This window comes from Drosophila yakuba, chromosome 3L, assembly GCF_016746365.2.
Source record: "Drosophila yakuba strain Tai18E2 chromosome 3L, Prin_Dyak_Tai18E2_2.1, whole genome shotgun sequence".
Taxonomy (NCBI): domain Eukaryota; kingdom Metazoa; phylum Arthropoda; class Insecta; order Diptera; family Drosophilidae; genus Drosophila; species Drosophila yakuba.
Genome location: NC_052529.2, coordinates 13,470,834 through 13,483,164, shown reverse-complemented (window position 1 = coordinate 13,483,164; position 12,331 = coordinate 13,470,834). Strand labels below are relative to the sequence as shown.

The 12,331-nt window shown below is 43.0% G+C and overlaps 1 protein-coding gene and 1 long non-coding RNA gene across 5 annotated transcripts; both read left to right on the top strand.

The window, feature by feature from the left end:
- Positions 1-2,166: 2,166 nt before the first annotated feature.
- Positions 2,167-2,628, top strand: LOC120321498. Of its 3 annotated transcripts, none has more exons than XM_039374093.1 (2): positions 2,167-2,372; positions 2,441-2,628. In XM_039374093.1, exon 1 carries the CDS (start codon positions 2,187-2,189, stop codon positions 2,355-2,357), a length of 171 nt encoding a protein of 56 aa, XP_039230027.1. In that variant the 5' UTR covers positions 2,167-2,186; the 3' UTR covers positions 2,358-2,372; positions 2,441-2,628. The 3 variants fall into 3 exon arrangements, with proteins under 3 accessions (XP_039230027.1, XP_039230026.1, XP_039230025.1); XM_039374092.1 differs by having other exon boundaries at positions 2,167-2,376; XM_039374091.1 differs by having other exon boundaries at positions 2,169-2,365.
- A 7,145-nt stretch (positions 2,629-9,773) lies between these two features.
- LOC120321530 lies at positions 9,774-11,023 on the top strand. Of its 2 annotated transcripts, none has more exons than XR_005561173.1 (3): positions 9,774-10,027; positions 10,193-10,505; positions 10,573-11,023. It is a non-coding gene; the product is annotated as an uncharacterized LOC120321530 (long non-coding RNA). The 2 variants fall into 2 exon arrangements; XR_005561172.1 differs by having other exon boundaries at positions 10,095-10,505.
- Positions 11,024-12,331: the final 1,308 nt, after the last annotated feature.

The window sequence follows — 12,331 nt, the reverse complement described above, 5'->3', positions numbered from 1 at the left end:
ACTTATATCACCTCTATTGCAAAAGGAAAAACTATCTGACTATCTATAATTGTTAAAAAATGTATTACATTAAAACTTACTTTGTCGTGAAAAGTACCGATCTATTTATGGGGCTTTAAACGATAATGAGACTAAATGGAGAGGGCTCTTTGGTTTAGCCAAAATGGGAAACGTTTTTGATTACGGATAAATAATCCGCGATTTTTTTCTTAGATAAAAGTTACGTCGACCAATTAAATATTTTTTTCAATTTATAAGCACAAACTAAATTTCTTCAATTGAAATTTTTAAGAATAAAAATATTGAATATATTTCAGTTATTGCACGTTTATTAGTTCTCAAGAGAACATTTTTCAATCGGACCACCATTTGCAAGTGTGCATCGTTGAGATCTACATTTACTTTTTACAACCCTTTTCTCCCCAAATTTAGCATGCTGCAGATTCGCAAAACTTTCCAGAAAACTTCTGGTCTGCGCAGTCGAAGAATAAGTTGCCGCCACGCCCAGTTATACTCTCATTATCTTGGCATGTAATTCCCAGCCCTTCCGAACTTCAGCCCCTCAGTCCTGCGAATATCCCCACATGTGTGTCAGTTTTGTCGCTCGCGGACAATGGCAGAAGTTTCTGTTTCGGCTCGATAAAGTATCTGTTAGATACAATTTACAATATTTTCCGCTCCGCTTCGTCCTGCTCGCCCCGCCCAGCCAAGTGAAAGTTTCGGCAGCAAAGTATGGCTTTAATGATAATGACTTTAGCTTCGGCAAAAAGTAGCGCAAAGTTTAGAATACGCCAACGCAACGCTTTTGGGGATTTTGCCAGCGAACTGGAGTAGTGGTTTGAAGAACTTTTTCCCTTCCCAACAAACGCGAATTGGAACGAGTTCGTTTGTTGGGTGAGTGTGTGTGTGTGTGTTTGCTAACTTTTCCTACGTGTTGCCCATATGAAACTGATAAGAAAAGACAGCAGGAGCAGGACTCGCCAAGTGGGACAAGGCCAGGCTGCCTATTGCGTAATTTAAATGCGATGTAATTCGATATCAATGAAGCGATGCTGTGGCATTAGTTAAGCCCCAAACTAGACTACCTCTAGGGCCCGAAGATCGTGTACTGGCATTTGCAGCGATTTACTTTTATCACAATCGCCTCAACAACCTCGGACATTGTCAGCGATTTATTGCATCAGCTCCCACCAAAAACAACTCGGCGACAGACACTTGGTTACGTTGTAAACGGCCAGAGCTGCAGATACAGATACTATACAGATACTATACAGATACTATGCCAACAACCACAAACAAGCATCCTGAGCAGCCCGTAGCTACCAAAAAGCAAAACCCCAATTGCCCATTCTCGTTCCCGATTCCGATCCCAGTATCTCATCAACGTGGCTAATCTGCACTGTGCCGAATTTCTTATACAATCATAACGATCCTCACACTCTACTGCTTTAATTATTATAAGTATTCGTTTTGTGTTCAAGTTCTGTTTGCATGATCAGGGGATAAATGTTTGTTTTCGAAGAATAAGTTTTTAGTTCATCGATATCACACTAACTTTTCTCTCGGTGCAACTGCAGTTGCTGTTAGACTGCTGCTGATGTCAACTTCTTTGTTGTCGTCGTCGTCATCTCCTCCTCATCAACATCAGTGGAGCGCGGCAAAAGTCTTCTCCCAGCAACGGCCCAAAGTTTGGACTGGAGTCCCAGGCTGTTAAGAGTTCAACTCGTGATGTTTAAGTGGTTTAAGCCAAGGTAACGATTTCCTCATTGGTCTACAATTCTCCAGCTCAGCTCAGCTCAGTTCAGCTCGCTTTTGCTGTTGTTGCCGGCGACATTCTGTCATGCCACGATCACGAACCATTCGTAACACATTTGTTGCAATTTTCGTCGCTATTTGTTAAGGTTCAGAAGAGGTTGCAACTAGCAACCAAAAGGGACTCTCGTCTGGTTGCTAATGTTGTAAAATATGTAGTAAACGGCAGGATAAATCGATTGATTGCAATACGAGCAAACTGTCTGCATTGTTGCAAGAGCAAAAACAACCGAATTAAGACTCAGAAAACGTATTAAGAGTTTTAAAATACTCTAGAACACCAATAAGTTGGCATAACCAATCCGTTTAGCACCTGTTTGAAACTCAACATTTTACGCTATAAAAAGAGTATAGACTTTGTTGTGGGCACAATAATGAAGTTACTGAATCTACTACTAGTCGTTCTTGTCCTAATAGGAATGGCTGCTTGCCAAAGACGCAGGAAAAGAGGGGCTGAATTTTGGGTACGACCCAAGCACAATCCACCAGGAACAAGACATTGTCAGCCGAGTGATCCCTGGTGTCGAAGAGATTATGATAATTAAATCTTTAAGTATGTAGTATGTATGTAGTAATAGACAGCAGAAAGCGTTTTCGTTACGTATAATGTATATATTTTCTTTATCAGGATCAATAGCCGAGCAGATCTGGCCCTGTCCGTTTTTCTGTCCGTATGAACGTCGAGAACTTAGTAACTATGAAAGCTAGAAAGTTGGGATTAAGCATGCAGACTTCAGAGACATATACAAGAATCTACCATGTTGAAATTTAAATATATCAAATATACAAACGACCTTCTATTAGTTTAAAGAAAAACAGTGGAAATAATTATGCAAGGATTAAATGGCGAAATTGCAAAATCCCCATCGAACGGTGCTAATGGCCGTCTACTTAGGTGGTTGTCCAAATTGCACTCGCATTAAATTTACTTCCGCTGCAGGAACACCGACTTCCGCTTTGGAGGGAGATGCCAAAGGGACAGGTGGCCAGGGGAGCAGAGGGGAGAACAGGTGTAAACTGTCACGCCGCCAACGGGCGACACATTTGGCAGCTATTCAAGTGTGATAACAACAATGTGCCAAGCCCAATAGAAAAGGGACACGGCGCAGGACAACAAAGGGAGCGAGCGAGATGGGATGAGCAGGAGTAAATCAAATTGAATAATTGTTACACGAAGAGCGAGGGAGATGGCCTCCCATCTCCTAGGAAGGAAAGAGACAGTTGGCAGCGACGTATGATCGAGCAGCAGCAAAAACAAACGCTGCCTAACAAGCCTAGGCAACAATAACAATAACATTGAAAGGACATCAGCGTCCTCCATCCTCTTCGCACTTTCCATATGTCCGTGCAATCGTTCCCTGCACTGAGAACATTTTTCTAATAAAAACCAACTTCACTGTTTCACCAAATGTCCAAGACCTACACAGATGTATTCTTACATGAGAGACGATTATTCAATTGTCGTTTGTTACACGAAATAAATTACCAAATCATATTACAAACAAGTAGATTTTTTTCTCAGTGCCTCGTTCCATTTCGCTGCGATGAGAAGCGCTGCGATGCGACTTCAATTCAATCAATTGAACGTGCCACGAATGGTTAGCAATAACAAAATACACTCTGCTGGCTTGGCGGGTGCTAAGAGGGGCAGGGGGCGAGAAAGGACCAAGGACCAGGACAACGACGGGTGGAGGGGGGGCAGACCAACTGGCGTGTGAAATTGACAATGCAGCTGCAGGGGGAGGAAGGAAGCAAGGGGCATGGAGGCATTTGGGATCATTGAACACTGACAAAATACAAATTGCTAGCCTTAAACTACAAAACGCACTAATACATTAATTCAAATCTAAACACATATATTTAATCAAAATATGGCTAAGAATAAACATGCAAATCATCTAAGATATCCATGGACTGGAATCGAAGCAATAATGTATAATTTTTGTAGTTAATTGCAATAAATTAAATGTGCATTTTTCATTGGCAACTTTTGAGTGGAAGTACAATACATGAAAGAGCTCTGAATTTAGTTTTGCAGTGTAGGGAGAACATTTCTGCACGCGACAAACGACCAACGTGCGGGATTAAGGACCTGGCGCACCGTGGTCCGGCCTTCCTTCATGAAAATGTCCTGTGTCCGCATGCCGTTCCTGTATGCCGATGTCCAATGTCCACTGGCGACGTGCCCCATTGATTGACTGGTACGGACACCTGCACACATCAGCGGCCGACATTTTTGCATAAAACCGAGCCGGGATATTGAAGCAAATAAAACTTATTTAGGTTGCAGGGGCGAACAGACCAACAGACCAGTGATTTTCAATATTTGCAGCGGGCTTACCTGGGCACAGGCCCATGCGCCATAACAGGTGTTGATATGTTTACAGAGTGCCTAATGGGCGGGGTCTTCGGTGGGGGAAGTCGGTGGGGAATAGGCGGTGAATGGGCCATGATTGGTTTCTATGTGCGTGCAATTTGCACAAAATGCAGACGGACCGCATCGAGGATGCGAGACAAGCTTGTGGTGGGATTTGGCTGGTTATCAATTAAACAATTAGCGGACCATTATTTGAATAGGCTCGTATAGAGAGTGCCTGGGTGCCCCCCCCCCCCACCCATTTCCCCGCCCCGTCCTTTCCCTGGGAATCACAGCTCCCACTCGTTCGCTTGTCGAATAAACATTTCTCACACATCGCGATTGTGTTTCCCCGACTGTCATTTACCGTTGGCTCTCGGGCGGAAAACCTCGGGAGACCCTGATTGCCACGCCCACAACTTGCAATCAAGCGCTTGCCTTCGAGTATCTCAAAGATGCACCTCTTTTTCCAATGGTGATGGCATAGTTACAGTTCCGTTAGTCGTGCCTCGACATGAACAATGATAATTATGTTAAGTGCTCTTAAAAGTTGTAAAAAGTAGGTACTATTCAAGACAGAATTTTCAGTTTAATTATAATCTACAAAACTAAGTTCTTATGATTTTTCCATTTTAAGCTTTCAACATACTTAATTTGCTAAATACATATTATATTTTATATATATATTTTACATAAATATATTATATGTGCTTGCTGACTTTTTCGCTATGACTAGTTTCTGCCAGCACTAAGCGCAAGTACACTCACGCCAGACCAAATTACAAGGGATCGAAGACGAGGCATGGTTTTTTAAATTAAAAACTAAAATCGATTGACATTCAATTTGAGCAGGCAGCTTCCCCCGCCCGACTAAAGTCAGTCCCCCGCCCGATGTCGTATCTCAAGTCAACATTTGTCGCTATAAATTTGCCAGTGCCCAAGTTTCGCACATTTCCTTGACTCTGCCACGGATGTTGGATGCTGGCTGCTGGGGCGTTGGATTCTGAGGAGGAGCTGGGATGCGGAGATGCTGGGATGTGGAGATGCTGGATGCCGAGATGCGATGCAATGCGTGTGCGTGCGAAAGATACTCGGAGACAGATGGGAGCTGTGAGATGGAAACTGGGAGTGCTTCTGCCTCGAATGGTGTTTCCTTCCCAGCGCCAACCTTGGCAGCTGATATAGCTAGACCAGCCAGCGGCGACATTCAATACTCGCTGACATGTGCGCCACCCGACGGCATCTCTGTCTTCCGCCAGAAGGGGGAAGGGGGGAAAGACTTTGCATCCCAGTGATCACAGTGACTACAGTTTACTAATTACTATACAGAATATACAACATTAAAAAAATGTGAAGTGTAAAATGGTATATATCAAATCTTTATACAAAGTTTAAATTAATTAATAAAATAAATTAAAATTTGACTCCCCTTTTTAAAACATTTCTTTAGCTTGTATACAAGATTGTTATTCAAAAAATTATTTTTTTTATTAAAACACTATAAATATTACTAAGAAATTTATATTTCTTCAACACAGATATATGGTAAATATTTGAATGACTAACTCAAAAGTGGAACAGCATAAGCAAGGCCTCTAAGCTGGGATATTGGGGAGCATGACCAAATGCTGTGCCATTAATAACCCCAATTAATTATTGTTTAAAGCCAAACTAATGGCCAGTTCCCAACTGCAATGAATAACGAGTCACCGCCGGCAGTGACTGTCATCCTACTGTTATTTCGCAGCCATCACTCGGGCTCTGCTCCTCGCCGCAGGTCTAACACCGACTTCAACTTTGGCTCCTGTGTAGTATCTATATATCTGAATCTGTATCTGCGATTCGGTATCCACACACTCGACGTATCTGCTGCCATGTGGCTTTCCGCGTTTGCGTGCAAACACTTCACCCACGGGAGCGTTTTTTGCAACTTTGGCAGCTGAGCGTCGATCTGGGCTCTCCACTCCGCCTTCTGCACTGCTCCTTCGCTCTATTAATCCTGACAAAGTACGACAGGTACACCGTAAACATTACACAAACAAATGCATGTTCTTTGGCTGCAAAGTAGGTAGCTTTAGGTTCGATAACGATATAACTTAAAACTACAACAGATGGAATAGGGGAGTTGTTACTACTTTAAAATAAATGCTATGCTTGATGAAATTGAAAATGGTAACTGCTAGATATATTTCATAATTAATTCAAAGAGATTGACCGACTTCAACTGCGCAGCTATGTGACTTAATCAGTTTTCCAGGAAATAGTTGATTTAGTTTCCAGCGAAGCTGCTAGTCAACCTTTCATTAAGTTCTCTATTTTTTTAGATTTTTTGTTTGAAAAGCGGAGGCGGTGGCACCGATGGCGTGTGCATAATTTCCCGGCTCGAGTGCAGCGAAAGAAAGACTGACGAGACTGAAGAGTTGATGCAACAAGTTGCAGCCGCTTTTAATTGATATTAATTTAATTGACACTCCAGTTGAGTTGTGAACTCGAGTGGCGTTTTGGGCTCGTTCTGGTTCTACTTACCCACGGTCCTCCTCCTTCTCCTCCTTTTTTTCCTCCCGACTAATCGCGTGGGCTTAGCCCGACTTGTCAGCCGGCAAAGTGGCGGCTTCAATGAGCTTGGCTGTAAACACAGTTTCCTGGCAGGGAAACGGGGGAAGAAGGGGTCTGGAGTGCATTTTATGAGTTTCCATTTAAGTTCAATTGGGTTTGCACTCGCGATTAGCATAATGAGCGAGTGGCGTGAAAGAGTTGCAAAGGGCCGTCAAGTATTCATGCAAAATTCTGAAGAGGCGCGGAATTCTGACATTGTATGCAATTCTTAGAGATCTCATTTGAACAGCAACGGGGTAATTAATATAATTTTACCTTAATTACAATGGTATTTATGCTATTTAATATTCAAGGATGGCTGTTCTAAAACTGGGAATAACGCCACTTTCGACTATTCTTGACTAGCAGATAGCAGTTTCAACTCGAGGAAGAAATTTCAAAACTTTTTGGCATGTTAAAAGTAAACACTTTTACCTACCAGATACCTTCTATTTAAAGAATAAAGTACCGCGAAAAGTGTGTATATGATGGCATAAATTAAAGGCATTAGTTACATGGGCGTATGTTTATTTTAAATTTACTTGATAATTTTCTTCATTTTGGAAGTTTATATAAGGAAAAAGATCGTGCACGAAAATTTCTGCACTCCTAACTGATTTCTTGATCCGAATTGGTCAAACCCATGCAACAAAGTGTTATATGCATTTGATTTTGCTGATTACATAAAAATAGTGTGAGTGTTTATTGCAGTATACTGACACCTGGCTGGCATCTCGATATGTATTTGCATCCAATCCCCTTGCAATCATAACGGGTCCACGGACTGCAGTCTGCAGTCTGGAGTTGCTCCTCCGAAAGTATCGTGCCTCCATGCCATCATCGTAATCATCCTGGTGCGCAGACGCTCTAATCGCTCATTAAACGGCCACAATTTGCCGGACGGCGTTGCATTTAAATTACTTTCCCATTGAGTTGGCCAGGAGAATTGGCTGAAATTTGTTTATGAGGGCCAGCGCAGACCTTTTAACTAAAACTAAAGCTCATAACTCTGGCCAACCGACAGGCGGCTCTGTCTGCTTCGTTGGACAATCGAGTCGCGTGAATTTTAGCAATCAGGCAAGGCCCGTGGAAGTTGCAAAGTCGCAGCTGAAAACTCTGGAGACTGCAGCCAATGTGCCCCCCAGAACCCCACTGGTCCCACTTTGTTGTCGGCGCATTCATCAAAAAACGCTAAAGTCGTGCAGTTCGGTTTCCAAATCTATGCCCCACCCGCATCCTCGAGTTCTGCATTTTCCTCCCAGCCCGTTCCCTTATTGCAATTGGCATGCCATGCTTAAGTTTTCCAAGTTTTTCTTTAGAATTTTCCATGCTTTTTCCACAGAGAGAGAGAGAGAGGGGGCAGCCGAGCTGACCGACGTGATATTATAAATTTAGCTTGCTCCAGCCTGCTGCCTCTTTCTTGTCCACCCATGGGAAACTGCTTTCTGCCATATTTTGACTTTCTCTAATCTCCCGGAATCGCCAGAATCACCAGAACCACAGTTTGATGTATTCTTCTGGCTAGAGTTTCAATGAGCCCTCTTTGAAGCCATCTGTATGATATATTTTGTCCATGTCAACTACAAAGTTTATGTGACTTAGTAACTAATAAAAGACATTTAGATACCAAAACAGTAATTCTCAGTCCAATTGATGTATCTTTCGGATGTTCTGCTTGGTTGGTTGCTGATTTAAGTGTTCAACTCTAATCGATTGAATTTGACATAAGTGCACATCACAACAATCTTCCAGCTCCAAATCATTTGGCAGCTGACTCACCTTCCCATTCCGCTGAACAATCACTTCAAAAGGAATTTCAAATATTTATCAACGCCCTGCTGCCGAGCTGGCTCATAACTGTTGTAAATTACTTGGCCACGCTGTAAATATTAATAACCAAAGGGTGCAGCGCCGGAATCCCCGAAATAGAGGAATAGGGTCGTCGGAATGAGGGGGCCACTATTTCGAGCTGTGTTGAGGAACCAATTAAGCGTATTTCAAGTGCTACGAAAATAGCGCCGCACAATCAAAAGGTGACGAAGCGAGCTCGCCGGCAAGGAGGAAAACTCGTGAAAACCCGGGCTGGGGAAAACTCCACTCGTCTATTACATAAGGCAGATGCTGAAGAGGGTGATAGTGCCGGATAATGGAAGCGTGGAATCGGAGGACTGACATTGAAATGTTGCGCGTGCAGCAGTGCAAACAAATTTAAAAATAAAACAAGGAGAGTCGTAAGGGAAATGCCGAGGAAAGTTGCGTCTGTAGCATAAATTAAACTGCATTGCATTGCTGCATTAAGAGATCAAAGACGAGTGAGGGCGAGGGGGAAAGGCTTTCCCAGCAGGAGGCTGCATCTGCTCCTCGAGCATTTAAAATGCTGTAAATTTTAATTAGACGAGATGCTCGCACTCCGAATTTGGAGGGCGCAAGCCGAGGAATGTGCTACGGGATTCCGCTGCTAAATATCCGAATAAAGATAACGATAAGTAATTAAGGAGATTTGAATCTTATCAATTAGGTAGGTTTACATACAAAACGGAAGAAAGGAGTTTACATAGAACCTCTTAATATATAGATATATCTACTAAATGACAGCCACATAATACCGACCATTTTAATTATTGACTACCATCAACTTCCTGGTATCAACTGCCAAAGACCCCAGAGAAGTTTCAATGCCAAAACTCTTTGGTCTCCGTCAGAGTTGGCCATAAATAATAATCATGACAATATTTATCCCCGGGCAATGTGAACTTTTCGCACAAAGACCCGAGACCAGAGACTCTGGAACCGAAAGTTGAGTGCAACTCAGCTCGATTTGATGCCAGGCGATTCAAAATGAATCGCGGCTCTCGAGGCCTCCTTTGTTTTTTGTTTGCCGCTCTCAGCAAACTGCAGGGAATTCTGTTGACATTGGCTGGATGTCTAGGAGCCAGTTGTGGCCAAGATCTAGCTATTCCCTTTTTGGGCTAGTAAATTCGAAATGTAAAATATAAATGTTAAAGTAAACATTTATTCTCATTCCTTGCTGACCGTAATAAAAGGTTTATAACGAGGCTTATAACGCTATAATCACTTTAATCGTTTAATAGGTAACATTCTCTGCTGTTTCTGTTGTCCCACAATCGGAGTTTTATATTTGGGTACAGCTTTTTTACGAGTTCCCTCCTCATCACTGGCTCATCTTGGGGTTCTGGGCACTCCCCCCGCTTTTAGCCGGCTTATCAAAAATTGCATGGCATTGCAGCAGGCTGGGAATGCTAGGTAAGAACATTGTTCGACTGCGCCTTGGCGGCAATAAACGAAACAAAATGAAACTTACACTTTTCAGTGGGTCCACGGATCCATGGGCCCGACCCCCTCCGAAATGTCGGCATAGCCACAATTCCTGACATTCGTTGGCTGAGATTAATGCTCCTTTGGTTGCAGCCGCCAAGCCGCCAAGTCGACGAGGGCAGGTCAAGGGCCCGAGGTCTGAGGTCTGAGTTCTGAGGCGTCTGGGCCGCAAGAAGTTCTGGCCTATACTCTAAACAAATCAGAGTTCAAGGGCTGTGCGGAGACCACGTGGTGGCGATAAAGTTCTTCCCAGAAGCCTACTACTCAATTAATTTATAACTAAGTAAACAAACAAAACTGAAGTTGAGTGGATGCACATGTACGATCTAAAGTTGCGGAGAATTTCAATCTTTTCTAAAACCACAGTATAAAGAACTTCAGAATATTATTCAATATTAGTAAGTTTGTAAGTATGATACAGTAGGTATATCAATAACATCTTTGACTTTCTAACAAACCATATATCTTTGTAGGTACTTTGGGAAAAGGGTATCCCAATGTCTTTACTTCCCTGCACATCTCAGCTTTCTTGCTCTTTTTTTGGGCCTTGTTGTCGACCTCAACAGCAGTTTAAGTTCCAGTCTCGGATTGCGCAATAAGAGCCCTCAGAAATATACAAGAAAAAAAGAAGAAATTGAGAGCGGGAAAAGAACGAGGCAAGAAAGGAGCCACACAGCAAATTGTTAAAAATAATTTATATTAAAACGCAGCACAAAAAGACATTGCAATGAAAATTGTGCAAACAATTCGAGTCCAGAAAAAAGCAGGCGAAGAGATGCCAGGGAGATCCGGCCATCCAGATAAGCCAGGAGGAGCAGCCAGGAGGAGATGGCCCAGGGATCCGGGAGCAAAACCCAGAGCGGCAAACAAATGTCCAAATGATATTTTGTCATAATAAATGGCACAACTATGATTATTTATGACTCGAAATGCGATCGCTCCCTCCACCGGCTCGCTCAATTTAAGTCTCATAATCAAAGACGAGACGAGGAGCTCTGGTCATGATTTCGATTTCTTGCCCGGCCATGTAATTTATAGTGCCAAGAGTATTGAATACCGCTGGATTTTCAGTTTTTTATTTTCATTCTGTTTCTGTACTTATGTGCCCTCGCCGCCTTCCTTCCTGCCCCTTTTTGTGGCAATCAAACCGAGACTTAGGCCACGAACTGGCTGTGATAATGCCGTTTTTTCTTCGATTCCCCGATGTTGATTTGCGGACTTAGGCTTTGGTTTTGGCTTCAGCTCTGCGTCTTCGATTTCCTCTGTTTATTGCTGTTGGCGGCTGGCATTGGGTATTTCTGAATTTCTGTATTTCTGTTCTAGGTCTCAATTGTGGCTGATTGTTGTGAGGCATCATTAGAAGAACGTAAATCAAATAGTTTCTTCGTTTTATGACTCCTTCGCTGAGAGTTGAACCATTTATGGCCTGTAATGGAGGCAGCAAATGTAAGACAGTTTCTGGCCAAGATTAAGGTCGGAATGTTGCAGGCCATTCTGGAACAGCTTTATGGGATGGCACTTAAAGAGCGATCAAAGATGTTGGATGTCAACGGATTTGGAAAAGAGATTCCCCAACAGATTCTTTTAGCCTAAAATTACACAAAATGTGTGGCTAAGGAATGATACCGATACCAAGACCTTCCTGGAAAGCGAAGCATTAATTTTGTTTACATGCCATTGCTAGACTTTAAAGGATTCTTGTGGCCATTGATTGCCATACATATTTCGGTATTTTCGTGGAGCTGGCAACTGTCAATAAGTCCTTACACTGTCGGCACACATGACACCCGGTTTCCCGGTTTCACTGCCATCACTTAACCTCCTCCATCCGCTGGCTTCAGCGTTTTCAAATTAAACTTAAACTTTTTTCATTTCCATTCAGCACACATAGAAAAACTCCCGACCCGGACCCGTGGATGGATTCTGCTGCGCACATGCGTTTCAATTCCGATTTTTTTCCATTCCATTTTCATTTTCATTTTTTCTTGTTGTATTTCGGTTGTATGTATTTTTTGTAGCTGCTGGGTCTGATTCCTGGTATGCCGCGTGCTCAGCGCGTTGTTTGCTTATTTGAAGTTTCCGCAGGGAGCTGAGTTTTCGGTTCAGTCGGGTTGAGTTCAGTTGAGAGCTGAGCTGTGCGGGGAGTTCCTGGGCTCTTTCAGGGGAGTTCCAGGGGAGTTCCAGGGGGTATTACGGAAAGTGAGGGGCGGATAGAGCCAACGAGCGCGCAAT

Excerpts from the sequence above, each read along its gene's own strand:
- LOC120321498 (XM_039374093.1), top strand. The coding sequence starts at position 2,187 with ATGAAGTTACTGAATCTACTACTAGTCGTTCTTGTCCTAATAGGAATG.